Raw genomic sequence first — 22,641 nt, forward strand, 5'->3', positions numbered from 1 at the left:
ACCACTCTTTCTCTCTTTCAAATAAAATCTTAAAACAAAAAACATGCGACTCTTAATCTCAGGGACGTGGGTTTGAGCCCCACATTGGGTATAGAGATTACTTAAATAAACTTAAAAAAAAAAGACAACAGCTGTTTTGTCTACATTGCAAATCTGTTGTTTAGTGTAGCCACCTTCATTAATTATCTTAGCTAGATCTGGAGAACTCGCAGTTTCTGCATTAACAGTTGCTGCTTCATGTCTTACGCTTTAACGTTATAGAGATGACTTCTTGCCTTAAACCTCATGAACCAACCTCTGCTAGCTTCCAACTTTTCTTCTGCAGCCTCTTCATCTCTCTCAGCCTTCAGAGAATTGAAGAGTTAGGTCTTGCTCTGGATTAGGCTTTGAACTAAGGGAATGTTGTGGCTGGTTTGGTCTTCTATCCAGACCACTAAAACCTTCTCCATATCAGCAATAAGACTGTTGTGCTTTCTTATCATTTGTGCATTCACTGGAGTAGCACTTTCTCAATTTCCTTCAAGAGCTCTGCATTCAGAACTTTGCCTGTTTGGCACAAGAGACCTACTGCTTTTTGGCTTATCTCAGCTTTCAGTATGCCTTCTCACTAAGCTTAATCATTTCTAGCTTTGATTTAAAGTGTGAGATGTGCAGTTCTTCCTTTCACTTGAACATTTAGAGGCCATTGTAGGGTTAATTTCAATATTGTTGTGTCTCAGGGAATGGGGGGCCAGGAGTGGGAGGGTGATTGGGGGACACCTGGTTGGTAGTACAGTCAGAACACACGCAACACTAAGTTTATCATCTTCTGTGGCTCAGTTTGTGGTGCCCCAAAATAATTACAATAGTAACATCAAAGATCACTGATCATAGATCACCACCACAAATATAATAGTAATGAAAAAGTTTGAAATCAGGAATTACCAAAATGAGACACAGAGACATGAAGTGAACAAATTCTGCTGGGAAAATGGTGCCAGTAGACTTGGTTGATGCAGGGTTGCCACAAACCTTTGATTTGTTTAAAAAACAACAACAACAACAAAAAACAACCCAGAATTATCTGCGAAGCACAATAAATTGAAGTATGCCTATATTAAAATTGTTTTAGTAAAATAAAATGATTTATTGAATTATGCATCTCAGGTCATTATTTGACTTCAAATAATTTGGGCAGATGTAGCCCATGAGAGATGATGAATTCTAAGTGTAAGCAGCCACAAACTCATGCCAAATTGGAATTTCTGTAGTTCATAAAAGCAAGTATTTTTTACTCTCAAGGCATGGTAATGATTTGACTTTTTCACTATTAAGTATCCTCACCCTGCAAACAAGTTGACCTATCTGAAAGACAACTAAATTGGTTATTAAACTCTAGGTTCTTAACACAGCTGAGTATCACCATCCTTGCACTAAAGCTCATACACAGATCACAACTTATTCAGATGCTTGATTGAACTATATTATAGTAATGTACATTTTAATAAGTTCAGTTATCCAGTATTCTCTCCCACTGAGAAAAACAAGAAAGCTTGAGGGTGCCCCTCCCCTATTTTAGGTTTATAGTCCCAATTCTTGGGGTAGGAAACCTACCACAAACTTTAAGAAAGTCTAGGGATGAGTTAAATGTCCAGTGGGCATGGGGGGAGTGCTGGGATTTCCTTGTTGAATGGATGCAGATGATTTTCAATTTGTTTTTCCAGTATGATAATTAGGTACTTTCTTGTGTTATTATACTATTCTCAGATGTAAAATTATATTTAAAAATAAAGTAAAATTGCTTAATAATGAGTGTGATTTAAAACTTTTTAAGGTCTTTAAAATTATGCCTAATGGGGAAAGTTTGGAGTATAAAATTTACATGTTTACTTTCATATGTCATGAAAATAAATTATAATTTAGATTGTCACTATTATTACTGAGGTACAAAATTATTGATTTATTGATAGCAAATTCTGTACTGCCTTTATTTGAGGAATCAAGGTTACCTGTCAGTCTAAACACACTCTCCCACTAAGAAATTATTTGGGTAGCTATTACAAGCAAGTACAAGTACCTTGCTTTAAAAGTTTTTAAACACTGCTAATTCATTTGTATCATTGCCAAAAGAGGGAAATAACCTGTATTGACTAGAATCATTTTTTTAAAGCACAAAAAGAAACTCCATCTCTAGTACAGAAATAATTTTCAGATATTCAAAAAAAGATAAATTTGAATCATTTGGCTAAAAGAAAATTGGTGTAGCTGCTTGGTTTTAGCATTAAAGCTTTTATATTGTTTCATGGGAATATTTAAATTCTTAGTTGGTTTACAAATATAAAATACAGAATCATTGTTATATCACTGCATTTGGAATCTGGAAACTCAGTTTTCAGGTCTGGTTCTTTTAGAAATTGTCTGACAACTTATTAACACCTGGGTATTAGGCTTTCCCTTCCATAAAATGGAAATGCCTCTATAGTTAGGAACTGAACAGAAAGAAAGAAAATACAGTGGTGCATGTTTTAAAAGATGTCTTTTGACAAATCTTTGGAATTAGTATGCCTCCATTGTTATTTTAAAATTAGTACAAAAGAACCTTATCTCTGTACTTCACAAAAGTGACTAACTAGTTCAACCAAAGGCAATTAAGGAGCCCTTAGAGGTGGTAGCATTTTTGAGATCAAATTTGTAAGTCCTTCAAGAACATGTGAAAGCTAAGCAAGAAGAAAGGATTATTTTCTGGAAAAATTCATATCCAAGCCAAATGTTAACACAAATAAGTTTAAAATAGTGCCATCTTTGTCTTCGTTAATTAAAAATTATGAACTGCTCTAATCTGTGAAGGAATTAAGTTTTTGTTTTTGGTGGGGAAAAAATTATTCTAAAGCTTTTAGAATATCCGAGTCTTAAGGGTTTCTGCCTTTCATTGTTTCATTTGTTCTCCCAAGGTATTATCACTTTGTTGAATAGGGGTGGGATCCTCAAATCAGTTTGGGATTTTTTAAGTGTTTTTTTACACACTCTTTTAAAGATAATTTGTAATATATCGAATATATCGTACATATAGACAGTGGAATATATACAATTTAAGGGATATTAGAGGCCAATAAAGGAAATAACCTCAAAATAGTTATGTTTAAAATTGAATCATACCTTACATATTCATAAGGAGCTTAAATATATAGTTTTATATTTTTTCCATAAAGCTACTTATAAGTATTTTTATTCCTGTGTGTTTTATTTTATTATCACTTTTTAAAAGATTTTATTTATTTGAGAGAGAGAGAGCATGGACACACTGAGCATGAGGCCGGCGGGGGGTGGGGAGAGGCAGAGGGTAAAGCAGACTCCCTACTGATCAGGAAGACCGACAAAAGGCTCCATCCTGGATTCTGAGATCATGACCTGAGCAGAAGTCAGATGCTTAAGCAGCTGAGCCACCCAGGCACTGCTAATTCATAAATTTTTTCTGTCATGCCAATAAAAATTACAGTGGTGATTAATTCTGATACCCAATGAAGTAATTGAAGGTTGGGGGGTGATAAATTGGGGATGTAAGCTCTCAGATTTAAGAAGAGCATAATAATTTTAAACAGTATGTTACTGGCACAGGATTCATTTTATAGGTTATTTGCAACAAAATTTGATAGTCTAGAAATATTTAAGAATTTAATATGATGGTTCTATTATATATATAAGAATTTAATAATTGGAGGTATCTTCAAGCAGTGGGGTTAGATTATCTAATAAATGTTATAACTGGTTAGCAATTTAGAAAAATAGCTTCTATTCCTATCAGACGCCACAGTAATTTGCTGATGAATTACCCTTTACTTCCTGAACTGCTTTCTTAAGTTAAATGTTCTTATATAGTGCAGTCGTGCCTGTTGGCAGAAAAATTAACTTTTACAGCTGAAACAAAGCATTTATCATTCATATGATTGAAGAGTAAGGAATATACTGTCCTGGTGGGTCTTAGGAACAGTAAATTTGAACTTTCTTTTTTTTTTTCCCAAGATTTTATTTATTTATTTGAGAGAGAGAGCATGAGAAGGGGGAAGGTCAGAGGGAGAAGTTAACTCCCTGGCAAGCAGGGAGCCTGTGCAGGACTGGATCCCTGGACTTCAGGATCATGACCTGAGCCGAAGGCAGTTGCTTAACCAACTGAGCCACCCAGGCATCCCTAAATTTGAACTTTCATCAGTTTTCTGGAGCTGATATTCATAGTGTGATCAGTAACATTAACATCACTTAGGAGCTTGTTAGAAATGCAGAATTTTGAGGGCACCTGCGTGGCTCAGTCCGTTGAGGGTCTGCCTTAGGTCATGATCTCTGGTCCTGGAATGGAGGCATGCCCTCCTTCCCCACCCACCCAGGCTTCCTGCTCAGTGGGGAACCTGCTTCTCCCTCTCCTCCCTGTCTCTCCCCCTGCTTTTTCTCTCTCTCTAGCAAATGAATAAATAAAATCTTTTTTTTTTTTAATGCAGATTCTTGTCCCCCACACTTACTGCGTCAGAATCTGCATTTATCAAGGTCCTTGGTGATCTGTATACACATTGAAGTTTGAGAAGTACTGCTTTAGAAGGGCATTTTATATTAATGAAGCTAGCTTTTTAAAATTTCTGGTTATAGTAATAGCAACCTTGTTTACTACTGGCTCCACCAATTTAAACTAGGATCAACCTAATTTTTTTATAGTGTTAGCCACCTTGTTTTACATATGGTTTAGGGGCACCTGGCTGGGTCAGTTGGTAGAGTATGCAACTCTTGATCTCAGAATCATGAATTCAAGCCCCATGATGGGTGTAGAGCTTACTTAAAAATTAATTAATTAATTAATTAATTTTAAAAATGTGTGGTTATTAATTTAGCTTAATTTTGGGCTTTTTAAGTAGTAATCATGACATATTTGCCTAGTATTCCAAAATTATTAGGGTTCTCTTTAAGGGGCCTTTATTAGTTTTTAGGATGTATTTAGGGTTTGGTTTTTTAATTGTCTTTTGAAAGTGAATTAGATATAGGAACTAAACAATACAGATTTCCAACCAGATTGTTAGGATTTGCATCCTGGCCACTCATCTTACTACCTTTGTGTCAAGTTACTGAACTCCCATATCCTATTTTTTCTTTATCAATTGTAGAAAATTAGACTACCAATCTTATGGAGTTGTTAAGATTACATGAGTTATTATATGTGATTTCTGATCTTTGTGTAAAGTTAACTCTTCATTATATGTTCTAGTAAAAGAAGATAGATATATTAATCTAGAACAGTTTAAGCAAAATGTATGAAAGTTGCATATATTGCAGTGTTTCCTTACTGTATTGCAGTGCAGCCACCTCTCCAAGAATCTTGGAGTCATTCTTCATTCCCCTTATCACCCAGTATTTCCTTTCCCTTCCATCTGTGTTCCTACTGACTTGGTCTGTAGAGGCTTTCATCGTCTCACTTGAATTTTTGCAGTAGCTGCTAACTTGGTCCTCCAGTCCCATCCTCAGCATTACTAACAGTGTTGTTCTGACACAGTGTCCTACCTGAAAGCTGTTACTGGTTCTCTTCTGGCCCAGCATGGTGTGTTCCTTCTCAGTAAAATGTGGTGGGTAGGGCGGGTTAATAATATAATGTATTTCTGGATAATGGAAATTCAGTAAGTGGCAGTAGTTAATACTATATTTTTAAAGTGTGACAGTTTTGGGTTATCTTTCTGAAACTCTTCAGACGTTTATGTTAAAATTAACATGTGGTCCATAAATATATCACTGGGTAGGGAAACTCAGAGATGAACTTAGTGTCAGGAAAAAGGCAGTTTGGAATTAAAATTAATGCAATGAATTAATGATTGAATACCGAAATGTAGAATAATAGCACTTAATCTCAGTTGTTTTTCTTCAGCTAATATATTTATTTATTAAAGAAATTTGTGAGTCTATACACAGTTTTTTATTATGCTTTGTAGAGGGGACATGTATATTTACCATCAGTTGACATGAAATTCCAAGTCTTCTTGTTAACTCCATTTAGAGTTGACATAAACATAATGTTTAGGCTTCTTTAAGGAAAAAACTGGGACAAATTTGGGCATATTCCTACTAATCTTATTTCTAACAGTAGAGACTTAAAATTCAAAGAATATAAAGAAATTTATCTTCTTTCTTAGTCTAACCAATAATTATATTTGTTGCTTAGAAAAAGCAGAGAGATCTTGCTAAAATGAGAAAATGTCTCAGACCAGAAGAACTGACAAACCAGATGAACCAAATAGAAATAAGCATGCAACATGAACAGCTGGAAGAAAGCTTTCAGGAACTTGTGGAAGATTACCGACGTGTTCTTGAACGCCTCGCTCAAGAGTAGAGCTTATTTGGCTCTGTACAGGAAGTTTGGAAATTTCTGTACATTGTGTTATGGAAAATCTGATGATGACTTTAATTTTAAAATCTTGTAACATTTACTTACATTAAAAGTTATCTATCTTATCTTTAGTTGAATATTTTCTTTTGGAGAGATTGTATATTTTAAAATACTGTTTAGAGTCTATGAGCATATATTGCATTTTAAAAAAATATATAGCTTCTGAAATATCACTGCAGTCGTTTCCCTTCTTAACAGCATAATAAATGCTTAGTTGTGATATGCTAATGTGTGATGATATGATTCTTAAATACTTATGATAAACTTTTTGGTCTTGTTAAAAAAACTTCAGGTTTTCACATCGTGTAATACCCTCTAGGTCCACTCACATCACAAATGGCTTTTAGGCTTTCATTATCATTCCTCCCATTTTTTGCTTTTAAGATTTTACACCTGGCACCTTTAAACACATTTCTTTAAGTTTTTCCCTAGTAATCTTGTTTTTCCTGTGTGATTTCTCCAAATAAGAAATATTCTTAGTATAGGTTTTGTTTTAAATAAATTCCTCTATCAATTGTTTGTTGGGGGTAGGAGGGGTAGCAAGAGAGAAAGGAAACTAGATATAGCCTAAAGCCAAAATGTTTGACATCACATATTAATTGAGGATAATTTAGAAGTTAGCATAAATGTATAAATAAAATTTTGAAAAAGAAGTTAGCCTAAATGTTTTATAAATAATGTAAAATAATAAATCAGTTTATAAAAATCAATTTATACACCATTATTGAAATATATCTTGTGTAAAACGAGGTGTATATGTGTTGTGATTTGTTACAAGGTTCTGAAGATGTTGAAGTCCAACAGGAAAATAACCCAAAGTAATGGTAAATTGTTTACTATAATCTTACTTTATTTTTATTAGAGTATAGATAAATTGCTTGATATGGAACCATTAAAAGTAAAAGCCTCATGTTTATAATGTGTGCCAGTAAGTGAGGTATTGTATAACATCAAAAATGGGATATAAGTTGAACTTGACTTTTAATTATTTTTTATTTTAAAAGATTTTATTTGTCAGCGAGAGCACAAGCAGGGGGAACGGCAGGCAGAAGAAGAAGCAGGCTCCCTGCTGGTGGCTCAGTTGGTTAAGCTTTCCACTCAGGACCTAAACGTTACTTTTAAAATCTGATTTGTTCAATGCTTATGGCAAAATCCCAACTTGGATAAGCACTGTCCTGTCCTGAGATCAGCTTTCCATCAGTAAAACCTGTCAGACATAGGAAAAACAAAGTAACTCATCCCCTTTGGACACAAAATAGCACTAAGCCAAGCCCCCTTCCAGGGTGTTGGAAAAGTTTTAGTCTCCCCTCAAAAGCTTCTATATATAGATGGAACTTGGATTTCTGAAAGTGTATATGTACATTATTTGTTCAGATAGAATGAACTAGTTCAGTTAAAATCCTTTCTGAAAATACATGAAAGCAATTTGCTTTCCATCTAAATTAGCTAAATTAAAATTTTTTTATTAAAAATTCACATTTGATACCTCAAGATGAGGTCCAAGGGAGGGGGTGGACAGTACAGTCTAAACAAATTATCTTTCAACATATTTTTGATGTAGAAACCAGAAAAAGCCAGTGAAATACCAATTTCTGTACTTTTTTTAAAAGCAATGTTCTATGATCCGTTTATGAATAAAAATCTGGTTTAACATTAATCTTTGGGACTTGAAAGGCTGTACCTTCATTTGGATTTAGAAGGATGAAAATGTGATAGATCCATATCTTGTGTGGTATAATTAAATATCAGAATGGGTGTGTAGGACCATGTATGAATCCAACACAGCCACCTTCTAGGTCCTGGGGTCACTTTCCACCCTCCAGTAGTAGCCTTCACCTATTTTATCATCCACATACCCATCTGTATTTATTTGTGGCCTTTACTTTTTTCACTGACCTCCCCTGCCAGTCACCCTTAATTTTTTCCGTGTCCTCCAAATTGCATTTTCTCTGCATGTAAGAACATGATTGTTTTCTGAGCATCAGTTTTTCATCTGTAAAATGAGGTTGTACTAGAATTATCTCTAGGCTTCCTCCCTGTTCTAAGATACATGTTTATGCTTTTCATCTTTTCTTCTCATTCTAAATGCTTTTATACTAAAATGTGAGTGTAGATGTGGTGTTTATCTAAAAGCATTTTTGTAAGTCATTCAAATTTCATAGTTTATATGTGAGTTAGCATGAGAGGAAAAAACCAAAACACTCTATGTCCCTGATTGTCTCCAAATTGCCAGGGCCCCAGCTTGCTGCATCAGAACCTTATCCCAAAAATTTATCTCATCCACTGCCATCCTTGCCTACTAGAAGAAAGTGGACAGCAAAGCCCCCAACACTGTATCAGAGAATGATTAGAATCATAGACCTTAGAGGTCAAATGATTTAATTCCTTAAACTCAATCTTAAGTTCTTTTTATTTGAATTTAAAAGTCTGTTTAATAGTATTAAATATTGATTAAATAACAAAGTACCCATATTCTTCCTTTAAAAAAAAAAAAAAAAGATTTATTTATTAGAGAGAACACAAGCTTGGGAGGGGCAAAGGAAGTGAAAATCCTCAAGCAGACTCCCTGCCTGATGCAGAACTCAGTCCCAGAACCCTGAGATCATGACCTGAGCTGAAATCAAGAGTCAGGACGCTTAACCAATTGAACCACCCAGTTGCTCCCATAATTCTTCCTTCTGAATGAAATTATTTTCCATTCGTATATTATGTCTATTTACATTAAACATACCAGTGGATTTAGCGTGTTTTAAATGTTCTTCTAACAGATAAACAATATTTCATATTGATATGCTCATAATAAACTATTTAGATTTTTTTATTATAACATTCAAATTATATATATATATATATATATATATATTTTCATCTGTTAGACATGTCCTTAAGATAAATTCCTGGGAAATGCAGTTACTGAGTCAAAGGGCAAGAATATCTCTATGACTCAGTTACTCAAACAAGCCATATTTTCCAGAATAGCTTATAAATTACTAACATAGGAATGTGTGTATACTAGTTTTAACAGAATTTCAGTGGCATGGGATATTGATTTTGTTGTTTCAATAGTATAGAATCTCAAATCTATATTTCTTTTGCTTAATGGGAAGACTGAATATTCTTGGTTTTTTGTTTTTATTTTTGTTTTTTAAAGATTTTATTTATTTTTTTGACAGAGACACAGTGAGAGAGGGAACAGAAGCAGGGGGAGTGGAAGAGGGAGATGCAGGCTTCCCACTGAGCAGGGAGCCTGATGCAGGGCTCAATCCCAGGACCCTGGATCATGACCTGAGCTGAAGGCAGACGTTTAACGACTGAGAAACCCAGGCGCCCCATTCTTCCGTTTTTTAAATGAAATTTTTCCTAATATGAATTATCCATTTGATTCTTTAAAAATTTATATTTTGGGATCTACACTCTCACTTTATAGATGGACAATAGATCGAGAGTTTCACTTGCATAAGGTCACATATAAATTTATTGCAAAGTCAGGACTATCTCCTGGGCTTCTGAGTTCTCCATCTTATTTTCTATCAAGTTGGCTAACCAAGTCTTAAGCATGCCCACTAAGCTCTTTGTAAGAGGGACTTTTTTTCATTGGCATCTGGAAAACACTTCACTTGCATGACATTCACCCTAGGCACCACACAAATACCTTAACTGCCCTCTTGTTTTTATAACCATAGAGGAGCAGGTATTAGGAAAAGGATATTTGGTTATAATGACTAAAAGTAATGGTGCCTCATTTGAAGTACAGCTTGAAGTTCCTCATTTCCTCTCAACATTTTCAAGCTTTCAACATCTATACTTTTTCTGTTTCCATATTCTTTCATATCTTCATTATAATACATATTTCATTCTCCCTTGTATTATGTGTTACAGTGGGGCTGTACAATGCATTTACTCATTGATTTGGGTAGAGCTGTCATATATATAACAAGTAGTATGCACGTAGTACAAAATTGCAAAAGGGCATACAATAAAAAGTTCCCCACCATAGTCCTCCAGAAACAATCCCCTGTTCCTAATAATTTGTATATATATAGATGCATAAATGAGCACGTTTATATCTTTTATTTTACATATGGTAACCTACATATATTGTTAGCTCTAAGTTGCTTTTTTTTTTTTTTTTAAGATTTATTTATGGGGGACGCCTGGGTGGCTCAGTTGGTTAAGCAGCTGCCTTCGGCTCGGGTCATGATCCCAGCGTCCTGGGATCGAGTCCCGCATCGGGCTCCTTGCTCATCAGGGAGCCTGCTTCTCCCTCTGCCTCTGCCTGCCATTCTGTCTGCCTGTGCTCGCTCTCTCTCCCTCTCTCTCTCTGACAAATAAATAAAATCTTTAAAAAAAAAAAAGATTTATTTATGGTAGGGGGGGAACACGTGAGCAGAGGTAGAGACAGAAGGAGAGGAAGAGAAAAGCAGATTCTCCACTGAGCACAAAGCCAGATATGGGGCTCGATCTCACAACACTGAGATCATGACCTGAGCCAAAATCAAGAGTTAGAGACCTAACCAACTGAGTCACCCAGGCACCCCTGTAACTTGCTTTTTAAGCGATATATCTTGGGACACCTCGGTGGCTCAGTCAGTTAAACAACCGGCTCTTGATTGCCACTCAGATCATGATCTCGGCGTCCTGGGATAGAGCCCCATCTCAGGCTCCAGGCTTAGTGGGGAGTTTGCTTGAGATTCTTTCCCTCTGCCCCCCTCCCTACTTGCATGCTCTCTTTCTAATAAATAAATATTTTTGAAAAATAAAAAGCTTGATATATCTTGGAGATCATTAACGCTGTCTTGTTTAATGGCTGCACAGTATTCCGTTGTATGGATATATCATAAGTCACTTTACCGGTCCCCTATTATTTAAGTGGTTCCCAGTATTTTCCATTACAAACAGTACTGCAATGCCTATTCCTATACAGATGCAAGTACACCTGCACACTGAAGCCCTAAAAATCATATCTTTATTCTGATCTCATCCTTCTAGTGACTACACTACATTTACAACAGTCAAATGCACATGAACAAAGGTTACAGAAGCTTGAACTGTACCCATGTGGAATAAAGTATGCATACTGGACTAATCCCACCATCCTCATCCACAGCCAGAAATGTGAATTATCTTTAAGTCACATGATTTGAATGCTTAGGCATATGCACCTCTTTGTTTATTCCTCTAGTCTTGCTTAGCTCTTCTCGAACCTTATCATCCAGAAGAATTGCTGTACAGCAGGGTTTCTCAGTATCAGCACTATTGACATTTTGGGCCAGATCATTCTTTGTTGTGTGGGGCTGGCCCATGTACTGTGAGGGACTAGATGCCATTAGCACTACCCTCGTCTCCAGATGTGACAACCAAATGTGTTTAGACATTGTCACATGTCCTCTGGGGGACAAAATCACCCTTGGTTGAGAACCACTGCTATTTAGGATTGAATATTCATCCATGTTAGGCATTATTTTTTATTATGCCACACAGACACTGTACAAAGGTCAAAATGAGTCAGAGTACTTGATGAGAAGCTGCTTCCACCTGGCTTCCACCCAGTCACCCAGTCACCCAGTTCACTTCTCCAGAGGCAGTTACTTTTACCAGTCTCTCTCGTGTCCCTCAGAGTTAATGATCAGTCTGCAAATAACTGTAATATTTTATCTTATCACAAATGCTGCTATACCATATGCAGTACTCGGAATGTTTTCCAGTTAAATTTAACTCATTTTGGGGCGCCTGGGTGGCTCAGTGGGTTAAAGCCTCTCCCTTCGGCTCAGGTCATGATCCCAGGGTCCTGGGATCGAGCCCCGCATCAGGCTCTCTGCTCCTCAGGGAGCCTGCTTCCTCCTCTCTCTCTGCCTGCCTCTCTGCCTACTTCTGATCTCTCTCTGTGTCAAATAAATAAAATCTTTAAAAAAAAAAAATTTAACTCATTTTTTTAGTACATATTAGAAAACTTCAACTTTAAACACCTTGATTCTAAACAGCTGTTTGGTATTTCACAATATGATTTCAGTGTGTTTAATCCAATCCTATATTAACAGACATCTGGGTTGTTTCCCATCTTCTGCTCTCACAAGCAGAGCCGCGATGAATATTCTTGTGTGTACTTCCATTTTCTACATGTGGGAGTATGTATGGACGATGGGGATGGAATCACTGAGTGAAAGGGTGTCGGCATTTTACATTTCAGTAGATTGAATACACATTTGACACAATAAAGAAATTTGAATATGGATTCTATATTAGGTGATATGGGATTTTGCATTGTTGTGATAATGATATTGTGATTGTGTAGGAAATATCTTTATTCCTAGGGGTTACATGCTGAAGTATTTAGGAACAGAGTCATAGTGTCTGCAACTCACATGCAAATGGTCCAGAAAAAAAGTATGTACAGGGGTGATACATATCCTTACATACCCACATGCTTACATAGACAAATGTATGTACAGAAACAGAAACAAACAAACAGAAAGCAAATTTGCCCCAAATTTTAAAATTATGACTCTAGGGCACCTGGGTAGCTCGGTTGGTTAAGAGACTGCCTTGGGCTCAGGTCATGATCCCGGGGTCCTGGGATCCAGTCCTGCACCAGGTTCCCTGCTCTGCGGGGAGCCTGCTTCTCCCTCTCTCTCTGCCTGCCACTCCCGTTGCTTGTGTGCTCTCTCTCTCTCTCTCTCTCTCTCACATTCTGTCAAATAAATAAAAAGGAAAGTCACTTTAAAAATAAATAAATTATTGAATCTAGGTGGAAGATATATACAGGTGTTCACTATATATATGATTCTTCAACCTTTCTGTATTAGATTTGCGAAATATAAATTGGGAAAGAAAAGTTATTGCATGCATGAAACAAAAACATGCTGTGAAAAAGAAACACTGAATAAAAAAGAGCTCTTGGAAATTTAAAATAAATATTCTAATTCAAGAAGCAGAAATGTGGGTCATAAAGTTGAAATTTCCTAGGACATCAAAAAGAGAAAAAATGAGAGAAAAGATAAATCAATGCGGGAATTCTTTTTTTTTTTTTTTAGATTTTATTTATTTATTTGACAGAGATTGCAGGTAGGCAGAGAGGCAGGCAGAGAGAGAGAGGAGGAAGCAGGCTTCCTGCTGAGCAGAGAGCCCGATGTGGGGCTCGATCCCAGGACCCTGAGATCATGACCTGAGCCGAAGGCAGAGGCTCTAACCCACTGAGCCACCCAGGCACCCCCAATGTGGGAATTCTGATAGCCAGCTTATTTTCATTTCAGAGAGGATAAGAAAACCAGAGCATCATTAAAAAAGGGAGGATAATTCCTGAGTTGAGGAAACAAATCTTCAAATTAGAAGCACAGTGAAGGCTGAACAAGGTTAAACCACCATCACTAACATTTATTGAGCACTTACTATCTGTGAAACACTTGAATCGATCCTGTCAGTTCTCACAACAACCCTCAGAGGCACATGGTATTCTCCTCAGGTGAGGCCTGGAGAGATTATTTCGTCCAATATCACAGAGGAAGTGACAGAGCTAGGATTTTAGTACAGGCAGTCTAATTCCCTTGGGTTCTTAACCACTACACCACTTACCCCAAAAGACCTACATTTTGACTAAATTATTAAATTCCAAAGCATTGAGCATAAAATAAAGAACCCAAATGCTTTCTGAGGGCAAGACAGGTCACCTGGGGAAGAGGGGGTATTTAAATAGCATCAGACTTCACATAAAACATACTCCATGCTGGGGCGCCTGGGTGGCTCAGTGGGTTAAAGCCTCTGCCTTCAGCTCAGGTCATGATCCCAGGGTCCTGGAATCAAGCCCCGCATCGGGCTCTCTGCTCAGCAGGGAGCCCTTCTCTCTGCCTGCCTCTCTGACTACTTGTGATCTCTGTCAAATAAATAAATAAATAAAATCTTAAAAAAAAAAAAAAAAGCATACTCCATGCTAAAAGACAATGGAACAATGTCTTCAAAGTATAAAACCCTATACCCAAACTATCAATCAAATGTGAGAGTAAAATAAAGATGGCTTTGGGAATCTAAGAAACTAGAGAATGTACATCACACACTTTCTGATGAAGTTACTTGTAGATCTACTTTAGCAGCATGAAGGTGAATCAAAGAGAATGTTAAGATGTGGAGTATGTGAGATGATAAAACTAATCTGATTCCAATAAAAAGAAATCTGAGGATGGCAACTGAATAATATCTCTAAAAGTAATTGGTCCAGATTATAATAGGAGGCTATGAACTCAAGGGAAAAAATATATATATAAGAAAGTCAGAGTCCAAATATCATAACTGTGATTGGCATGCCTTTGAGCAGTAACTAGAAACAAACTAGTTGAGTCCAGTCAAACTGGGAAAGGGTAGGATAGACTATCCCTTTTCATCGCAACCATTGTTGTAACTGCATGTTTTTAAAAACTATGTGTGGGGCACCTGGGTGGCTCAGTGGGTTAAAGCCTCTGCCTTCGGCTCGGGTCATGATCCCAGGGTCCTGGGATCGAGCCCCGCATTGGGCTCGCTGCTCAGTGGGGAGGCTGCTTCCCCCTCTTTCTCTCTGCCTACTTGTGATCTCTGTCAAATAAATAAATAAAATATTTAAAAAAATAAAAACTCTGTGTTACTTTGATACGAACTTTTATTTAATACTACTACTATACTGTTCAGCAAGTAACACTGAACATATATTATTGTCAAATAAAAGATAACTGTAAAACATGTAAGTTTTAAAAATAGGTTTACCTGACGTAGGCAAGTGGCAGCTTTAAACAGTGAGACTGTGCTCAGCCTGACTTCCACAAAGCAGAACTTGCCAAAAGAAAAGTTAATGAAGAGCTTTCTTTAGTTAAAGAAAGTGAACCAAAAAAAGAAAAAACACAATATTCAATCCTTTTCTTTGGAAACCGGTTCTCAATGGGACCATGGTTTACCACGCTCCTTATTTGCCTACCAAAAGAAACTGTCCCTAAACTTGACCCCCTAGTGCTATGAATCAACAGACACCACATAGAAAACCAAAGCTTTGAAAATTTTCATTTCATAATTTTGCGGGCTTTCCATTAACCCTGTGGAGAAAGGTAACACAATAAAAGCATAACACCATCTCTTATGGATATCTGAAGAGCGTAAGATGCTCATAAAGATCTCGTAAAAAACTATTTTTTAAGATCTCCAGTGTTATAATGTACACAGGCTGGAAAAGGGTTGAGTCTTCTCTCCTACGACTTCTCCCTGGGCCCCACTGTCTTGATCTTCAAGCTGGAAGGGGTGGGGTTAGGGCTGGATTAGATGGTCTTTGAAACCTTTTCCAGGTCTTCAACTGTATTCTCTCTCTTCGAACTTAATAAAAGACCAGTTGGAAAACGTGTTTTGGGTAGACTTTCCGTTCACCTGGACAGTTCTTTAGATTTTTTAATTAATAATTTTGGCAGGTGAATCCGTGCAGCAGTCGTGGGCTGCGCAGTTTGTTTGCCTTGCTCTCTGAATCCCCCTTTGTGAAGGCTGCAGGGGCCACCACAGTGAGGCTTGTGTGCTGTCTGTTCCTCGAGCAGCTGCTGCTTTTCTTCCTTTATCCTTTATCAAGCAAAAGAAAATGCAGGGATGTTTGTGTGTGCTTCAGAGGAGGAAAACGCTCTCCAGACAGGTTGCTCTCCGGGTTAAAGTGGATGGGGTGAGCACGGAGGAGCTATAGCTCAATGGGAAGAGAGGTCGAGGCAGCATCTGCCCCCCTATTTGTTTCGACACTTTCAGTCTTGCATAGAGAACGGTGCTGAGTGAGAGGCGAGCAGAAGTTAAGAAACTGCTTAGTTTCTCAGGCAGTCTGGGGGGGGGGGTGGAGGCGGGGAGTGGGATGGGAGAAGGGGACATCCAGCTAGTTTTCTTTTTCTATTATTAAAGCCCTTGCCATCATCATCTCCGCTTTGGAGAGTCTTAACCGCAGCGTGTTTTGCAGAGCCGCTAACGGACCCAGGAGTACTGTTTCCTGCTTATGGTAAGAAATATCAAAAGTTCCCAATATTTTCAGCCTGTGACATTCATGGTCAAACTGCGGTCTCTATGAACTGGTTTCACACAATCCTGGTTTTGCTCAAACACACGAAGCATGATAGAGCAAAGAGAACCATAAAGCCAGTAAAAGAATATACAAAGATGGAAAGATAGGAGAAGGTAACCAGGAGTGTACCATCACTTTGGGAGGGAAAGAAACAAACCAGTAAGTAATATTAGAGAAGAGTGGAAACAAAGAAATGGGAACAAGAGCAGAGTGGGGGCAAAGGGAAGAGAGAATGCGCAGTAGACTGTAATAAGGCCCCAGGTAGCAGTGGGCATTCCTGGGCGTCTGTGTATGGTTTGCCTGTTCTGCTCTCTGGGACCCCGTACAGATGTGTGACTGGTCATGGTAACGAAAGGTTCCTTCTCTTAGAAAGTCCAGTCAATGGTACATGCATAGAATAAAAACTCTGGCTGAATATACATCAACCTGCTGTATTCAATACTGATTACCTGGACAAAACTTTTCTGGGGGACTTCTACTTTCTATAGTATACATTTTGGTGTTTTTATTTTATTTTTTTAAAGATTTTATTTATATATTTGAGAGAGAGAAAGTGAGAGACAGCATGAGAGGGTAGGTCAGAGGGAGAAGCAGATGCCCCATACAGCTGGGAGCCGGATGCAGGACTCGATCCCGGGACTCCGGAATCATGACCTGAGCCGAAGGCAGTCGCTTAACCAACTGAGCCGCCCAGGCGCCCTATTTTTATTTTTTAAAAGATTTTCTGTATTTATTTGAGAGAGAGAGAGTGAGCATGAGTGGGAGGAAGAAGAGCAGAGAGAAAGGGAGAAGCAGGCTCCCCGCTAAGCAGGGAACCCGATGTAAGGCTCGATCCCAGGACTCTGGGATCATGACCTGAGCCAAAGACACATGTTTAACTGACTGAGCCACCCAGGCGCCCCTGTAAGTGTTTATTTAAAGAGCACATATTGGGGCGCCTTGGTGGCTCAGTGGGTTAAGCCGCTGCCTTCAGCTCAGGTAATGATCTCAGGGTCCTGGGATCGAGTCCCGCATCGGGCTCTCTGCTCAGCAGGGAGCCTGCTTCCCTCTCTCTCTCTCTCTCTCTCTGCCTGCCTCTCTGTCTACTTGTGATCTCTCTCTGTCAAATAAACAAATAAAATCTTTAAAGAGCATATATAACATACTTCAATAAACAGTAAAAACAAAACAAAAAACCAGACTTTTTTAAAAGTTCCAACAAGGAGATCAAGAGCATTTTCCTTGTGGATTACAGATGCTAAAGAAATAATTATATCCCTTTCTCTCACCTTCAACTTCACAGGAAGTAAAATGGATTAAACAGGTTCTAATTTCCTGGAAGCTTATCTAATTAGAGTTCAGCATTTTTCTCAGGTCTTGGCAGCCAAGGATAGCCAGACTCTGTAACCCTTCACCCCTGGAGTTGTTCCTATGGACTTATCCTCTCAAGGGTATTTGGTCCTTTTTTATAGACAATCTTGTGAACATGTTAGTCTCAGCTTTCCAATGAGTTTTGTTTTTTTTTTTTTTTTTTGGTTTTTTTTTTAACGTTTTATTTTTAAGTACTTTCTACACCCTATAAATATAGGGCTTGAACTCACAACCTTGAGATCAAGAGTTGCATACTCTATCCACTGAGCCAACCAGGTGCCTCTCCACTAGTTTTTTTTTTTTTTTAATTTTTTTTTTTTAAAGATTTTATTTATTTATTTGACAGAGAGAGATCACAAGTAGACGGAGAGGAAGGCAGAGAGAGAAAGAGAGAGAGAGGGAAGCAGGCTTCTTGCTGAGCAGAGAGCCCGATGTGGGACTCGATCCCAGGACCCTGAGATCATGACCTGAGCCGAAGGCAGCGGCTTAACCCACTGAGCCACCCAGGCGCCCTCTCCACTAGTTTCTTAAGAACAAAAATAATATCTGGGTGTGTGGGTAGCTCAGATGGTTGAGCTTCTGTCTTTAGCTTGGGTCATGATCCCAGGGTCCTGGGAACAAGCCCATAGTTGGGCTCCCTGCTCAGCAGGGAGCCTGCTTCTCCCTCTTCCTCTGCCACTCTATCTACTTGTGCGCTCTCTCTCTCTGTCAAATGGATAAGTAAAATCCTTAAAAAAAAAGAACAAAAATAATATCATGTCTCTTTGGAGCCAAGAGTAGGCATTAAGTATTCCTTTGTTGGCTGATTAATTGTTAAATTGTCTAGTAAACTTTTTGCCTTTCTTCCTTACTCTGAAGGGTAACCATTCTCCAGAAGCGTATAAGCAGCTGCTACTTTTCCAGGGATTACTAATGGAATAGATGGCAGTCACTTAAGTGTACACATTTTTATTTAGATATCATGGAGGCAAATACACGCTTCTGCTTTAACTCAACTTTCCTCTGAGCCAGTTCTAAGAGACGATGTCAAAGAAGACTTTTTTCCTCAAACCTGCATAGTTTCAAAGCAAAACTTGACCGAAACAAATATTATCAGAAAACTCAGATGCATCAGTGAGTGAGCTCTCGGACTACTCTCATCCTCTTCCCTGTAACCCTCCCAGATCCTCCTTCTCTTGGCTCTTACCACCCCTCCGTGCTCCAACAATGAACAGGCTATATGCTGAAGCATTCTTTCTTTCTTTTTTTAATTAACATATATTGTATTATTTGCCCCAGGGGTAGAGGTCTGTGAATTGTCAGGCTTACACACTTTGCAGCACTCACCAAAGCACATATCCTCCCCAATGTCCATTGAAGCATTATTTCTGCTTACAATCTCGCACATCTTTCAAGTCAAGAGGTTGAACCGACTTGAAATTAATACTGGCCAGACTGGGCGGAAAAGCAACAACTCTCTTGGGACAATGTTTTGGCTTTACCCTACAGCTATCTTAGTCCTGTCTGACCCCATTTTACTTGACAGACTGTTCAGGAAAGTGCAGGAAGCTATTTGCTGAGCCCATTTGGACCAGGTTTATAAATGGCAATAGATTCCTGACATTTTCTGAATTTCAGGGTAGGAGGAGCTCAGGTAGGACAATATTGTTCTTAGAAGGGGGTGGAACTTCATTTCTTTTACATAGAATTTATATGACTGAGAAAATGTCATTAGACAAATGAAAAATGAGAGGGACAGGAGGGTCACCTACAACTAAAGTCCCACTCCCTTGCCCCCTGGTTCCTTCTTGGTTGGCATTGCTATAGATCAAGAAAACAGGGCACACACAGCAAGGAGAAATCCTCTTGATTTCTCATAACTGCCTTGGATATGGCATTACTCTTCTCAAAAAACATGGAGGATCTATCCATTTCCTCTAAGGATACCCTTGATTATTCAGTAATTTATCCACTGCTGTCTCAAATGTTGGCATAGGAAATGACCTTCTGCCAGCTAGTTGGTTAAGAGTGCCTTAGAAATTTTCCACCTGAACAGATAATCATTTGAAGCTGGACCCTAACTTTATAGGGGTCCAATGAGCTGCTGAGACAGGTCCCTGTTTTATTTTCAGGTATGTTTATGCAGGACTCCTAGTTCCTGGAAAGAATGTTCATTTGACTTAAAAAATGTAAATAAATAAAAGTATTTCCTCATGCTAAAATAAGATAAATCAGACGGCAGGATTGGAAATATTCTTCCCAAGCCGTAGAGTAAAATGCTAAGAAATGATCCTGAAATCAAATCAAAAGGCAAAATTCTCCAATTTGAAAAGCAAGGTCAGGAAGGGTAAATGAAGGCAACTTGGGCTAGATGACAGTCTTGCTGAAGCTGTCCAGGCCCTAGCATACCAGTTACCCTCAGCAGGCCACTGAATTTGCTTTGTGCCCAGTAAGAAATACTGCCTTTTTCAAGCTGGTTTTACAATGTGTTCATATATTCTTCTATAGATATGTAAGCATCTTAGTATAGTTTTTTTTTGTTTGTTTGTTTTTTTAGGTATCTTGCATTGTAGGTAATCCTAATAAGTATTTTAAAATCTAAACTTGTAAAACAAGTTACAGGATAATGTTTTACAAAACAAAATTTATTTTTAAAGAGATTTACTTCATCTTGCATAATCTCCTAGAGGATTTAAAACATGTGAATTTGAATTACAAATTCAAAACATATATTACAGAAACCAATATTATTTAAATTTGATTACAAACTATATATAACTTTTGAAAAAGTTATATAGTATAAATCTATAATAAAATATCATTAAGTAGAAGAAGGAAAAACTGACTTCAAAAATATGAATATCAGGGGCGCCTGGGTGGCTCAGTGGGTTAAGCCGCTGCCTTCGGCTCAGGTGATGATCTCAGGGTCCTGGGATCGAGTCCCGCATCGGGCTCTCTGCTCAGCAGGGAGCCTGCTTCCCTCTCTCTCTCTCTCTCTCTCTCTGCCTGCCTCTCCATCTACTTGTGATCTCTCTGTCAAATAAATAAATAAAATCTTTAAAAAAATATGAATATCAGGGGCGCCTGGGTGGCTCAGTGGGTTAAGCCGCTGCCTTCGGCTCAGGTCATGATCTCAGGGTCCTGGGATCGAGTCCCCACATCTGGCTCTCTGCTCAGCAGGGAGCCTGCTTCCCTTCCTCTCTCTCTGCCTGCCTCTCTGCCTACTTGTGATCTCTCTCTGTCAAATAAATAAATAAAATTAAAAAAAAACATGAATATCAGAATTTATTTCTGATTTATTTCTTTTATAAAAGATAAAAAGATTTTAAAAGGTGCTAATAAGACATGAACTTAGGTAAAAAATAAAACCAAGGTAAAAGACCTATAAAACAATAATGAATCACAACTAATAAAAATATTTTAACATTAAAGAATGAATTTTTGGACACACAAACTGAAGGTATTAAGGTTATCCTTTATTTCTTGAATTCTGGCTTTGAAAAACTACTCAACTTTGTATTCAAGAATCCCAAGTACAAAATCTGAATATTGGTGGGCGTTCAAATCAGTGAAGTACCACAGTGTAATTAACCTTCATTTCACAGGCAGGAAGACGCAGAAATGGAGTAGAGAAGTGAGTCAGTAGTGGTTACTCATCTAAATGAAAGCATTCTGATGCCCTGACTCTCCAGGATTACAGAATGCTAGAATCCCAAAGGATCTCAAATGTTGGTGGTCTAGCCTTTTATCTTACTGGTCAGTATGCATTTATCGCATAAACTGATGATTTGGGAGGACACATACTGGCAACCTTTAATTCTTCTAATGTCAGGGAGATATCATATGAGATAAGCCAAATAAGAGGTCAGTGAGTGAGCTGCATAACCTGTGCAAGTTCCTATCTGTGTCATTTCTAGCTCATCCTAGATACCCACATTCTATGCCAAAGTTATTAGGCATTTTCTCCCTGGATTCCACTATAGTGGGGTCACCTGCATCCACACAGTGCTTCCCTTTCCTTTTCCTTGTAGTTGCAGGAGAAGAGAACAGATTCACCATAATTCAAAAGCCCTCTCCCTGGAACTGATCTAAGTTTGAAAAGGTAGAGCTTGACATAACCTGTGGGAGTACTTTTCATTCTCAACCTTATACATCTTATTTACCTCAGTGGAAAACATTATTTCCCTTTATCTTTCAAGGCGACCCAGAAGCATCCAAAACTGGGTCTCCAAGAAATATAGCACGTGTCCTCTAAGGAACTGCCGCAATTCATTCTTTGAAAGTAAAAGTATCAAAACTATGTAGTCATTAAAAAGAATGAGTTTGAACTAAGATTTGATGTTTATAATGAGTGCAAAAAGCATGTCCTAACAGTAAGGATGTGAGTTCATTTTAAATACTTACACATATTTGCCTGTAAAGGGCACAGAATGATGTACACAATGGCTGACTGGAGAGTAGGATTGTGGTGTGCAGAAAGGGTTAAGGAGGGGACCTGGGCATTTTTCCTTTATTCATTTCTGAATCGTCTGGATGTTTCATCAAGTGTGTACTTAAATTCTTAAAAATTAATTAGGGAACACCACACACAATCACCAAGGATCCCTATCGGTCTTTACTGCATTAAGTCTGGGAAACCGGTAAATCCTTGGTTTGACTGGTTCCGTGGAGAGCTGAATTCCTTCACCAGACATTCCTTAAATACCAGGTTCTTTGCCTGGCACCAGGCTACCAAGATCAATCATACCTGGTCTATGACAGGATGGAAATCTGCCCCAAAATGCAGCTAAGAGGAAAAGTGGATTTGGTAAGAATGGGCACCGTCATCACTAGGGATACAACAGCACCCTCACTTGTCTCATAATTGGCCTTCTGTAGG

The 22,641-nt window shown here is 38.1% G+C and overlaps 1 protein-coding gene across 2 annotated transcripts in view; it reads left to right on the forward strand.

Moving 5' to 3' along the window:
* The window catches only part of HAT1 (histone acetyltransferase 1), a 60,261-nt gene extending 53,637 nt beyond the window's left edge, over positions 1 to 6,624 (forward strand). For both annotated transcript variants that reach the window (XM_047722160.1, XM_047722161.1), the window contains exon 11: positions 6,170 to 6,624. In XM_047722160.1, coding sequence (XP_047578116.1) covers positions 6,170 to 6,337 — 168 coding nt within the window. In that variant the 3' untranslated portion in view covers positions 6,338 to 6,624. The remainder of the gene's footprint in view (positions 1 to 6,169) is intronic.
* Positions 6,625 to 22,641: the final 16,017 nt, after the last annotated feature.

This window comes from Lutra lutra, chromosome 3 (genome assembly GCF_902655055.1).
Source record: "Lutra lutra chromosome 3, mLutLut1.2, whole genome shotgun sequence".
NCBI classification, from domain to species: domain Eukaryota; kingdom Metazoa; phylum Chordata; class Mammalia; order Carnivora; family Mustelidae; genus Lutra; species Lutra lutra.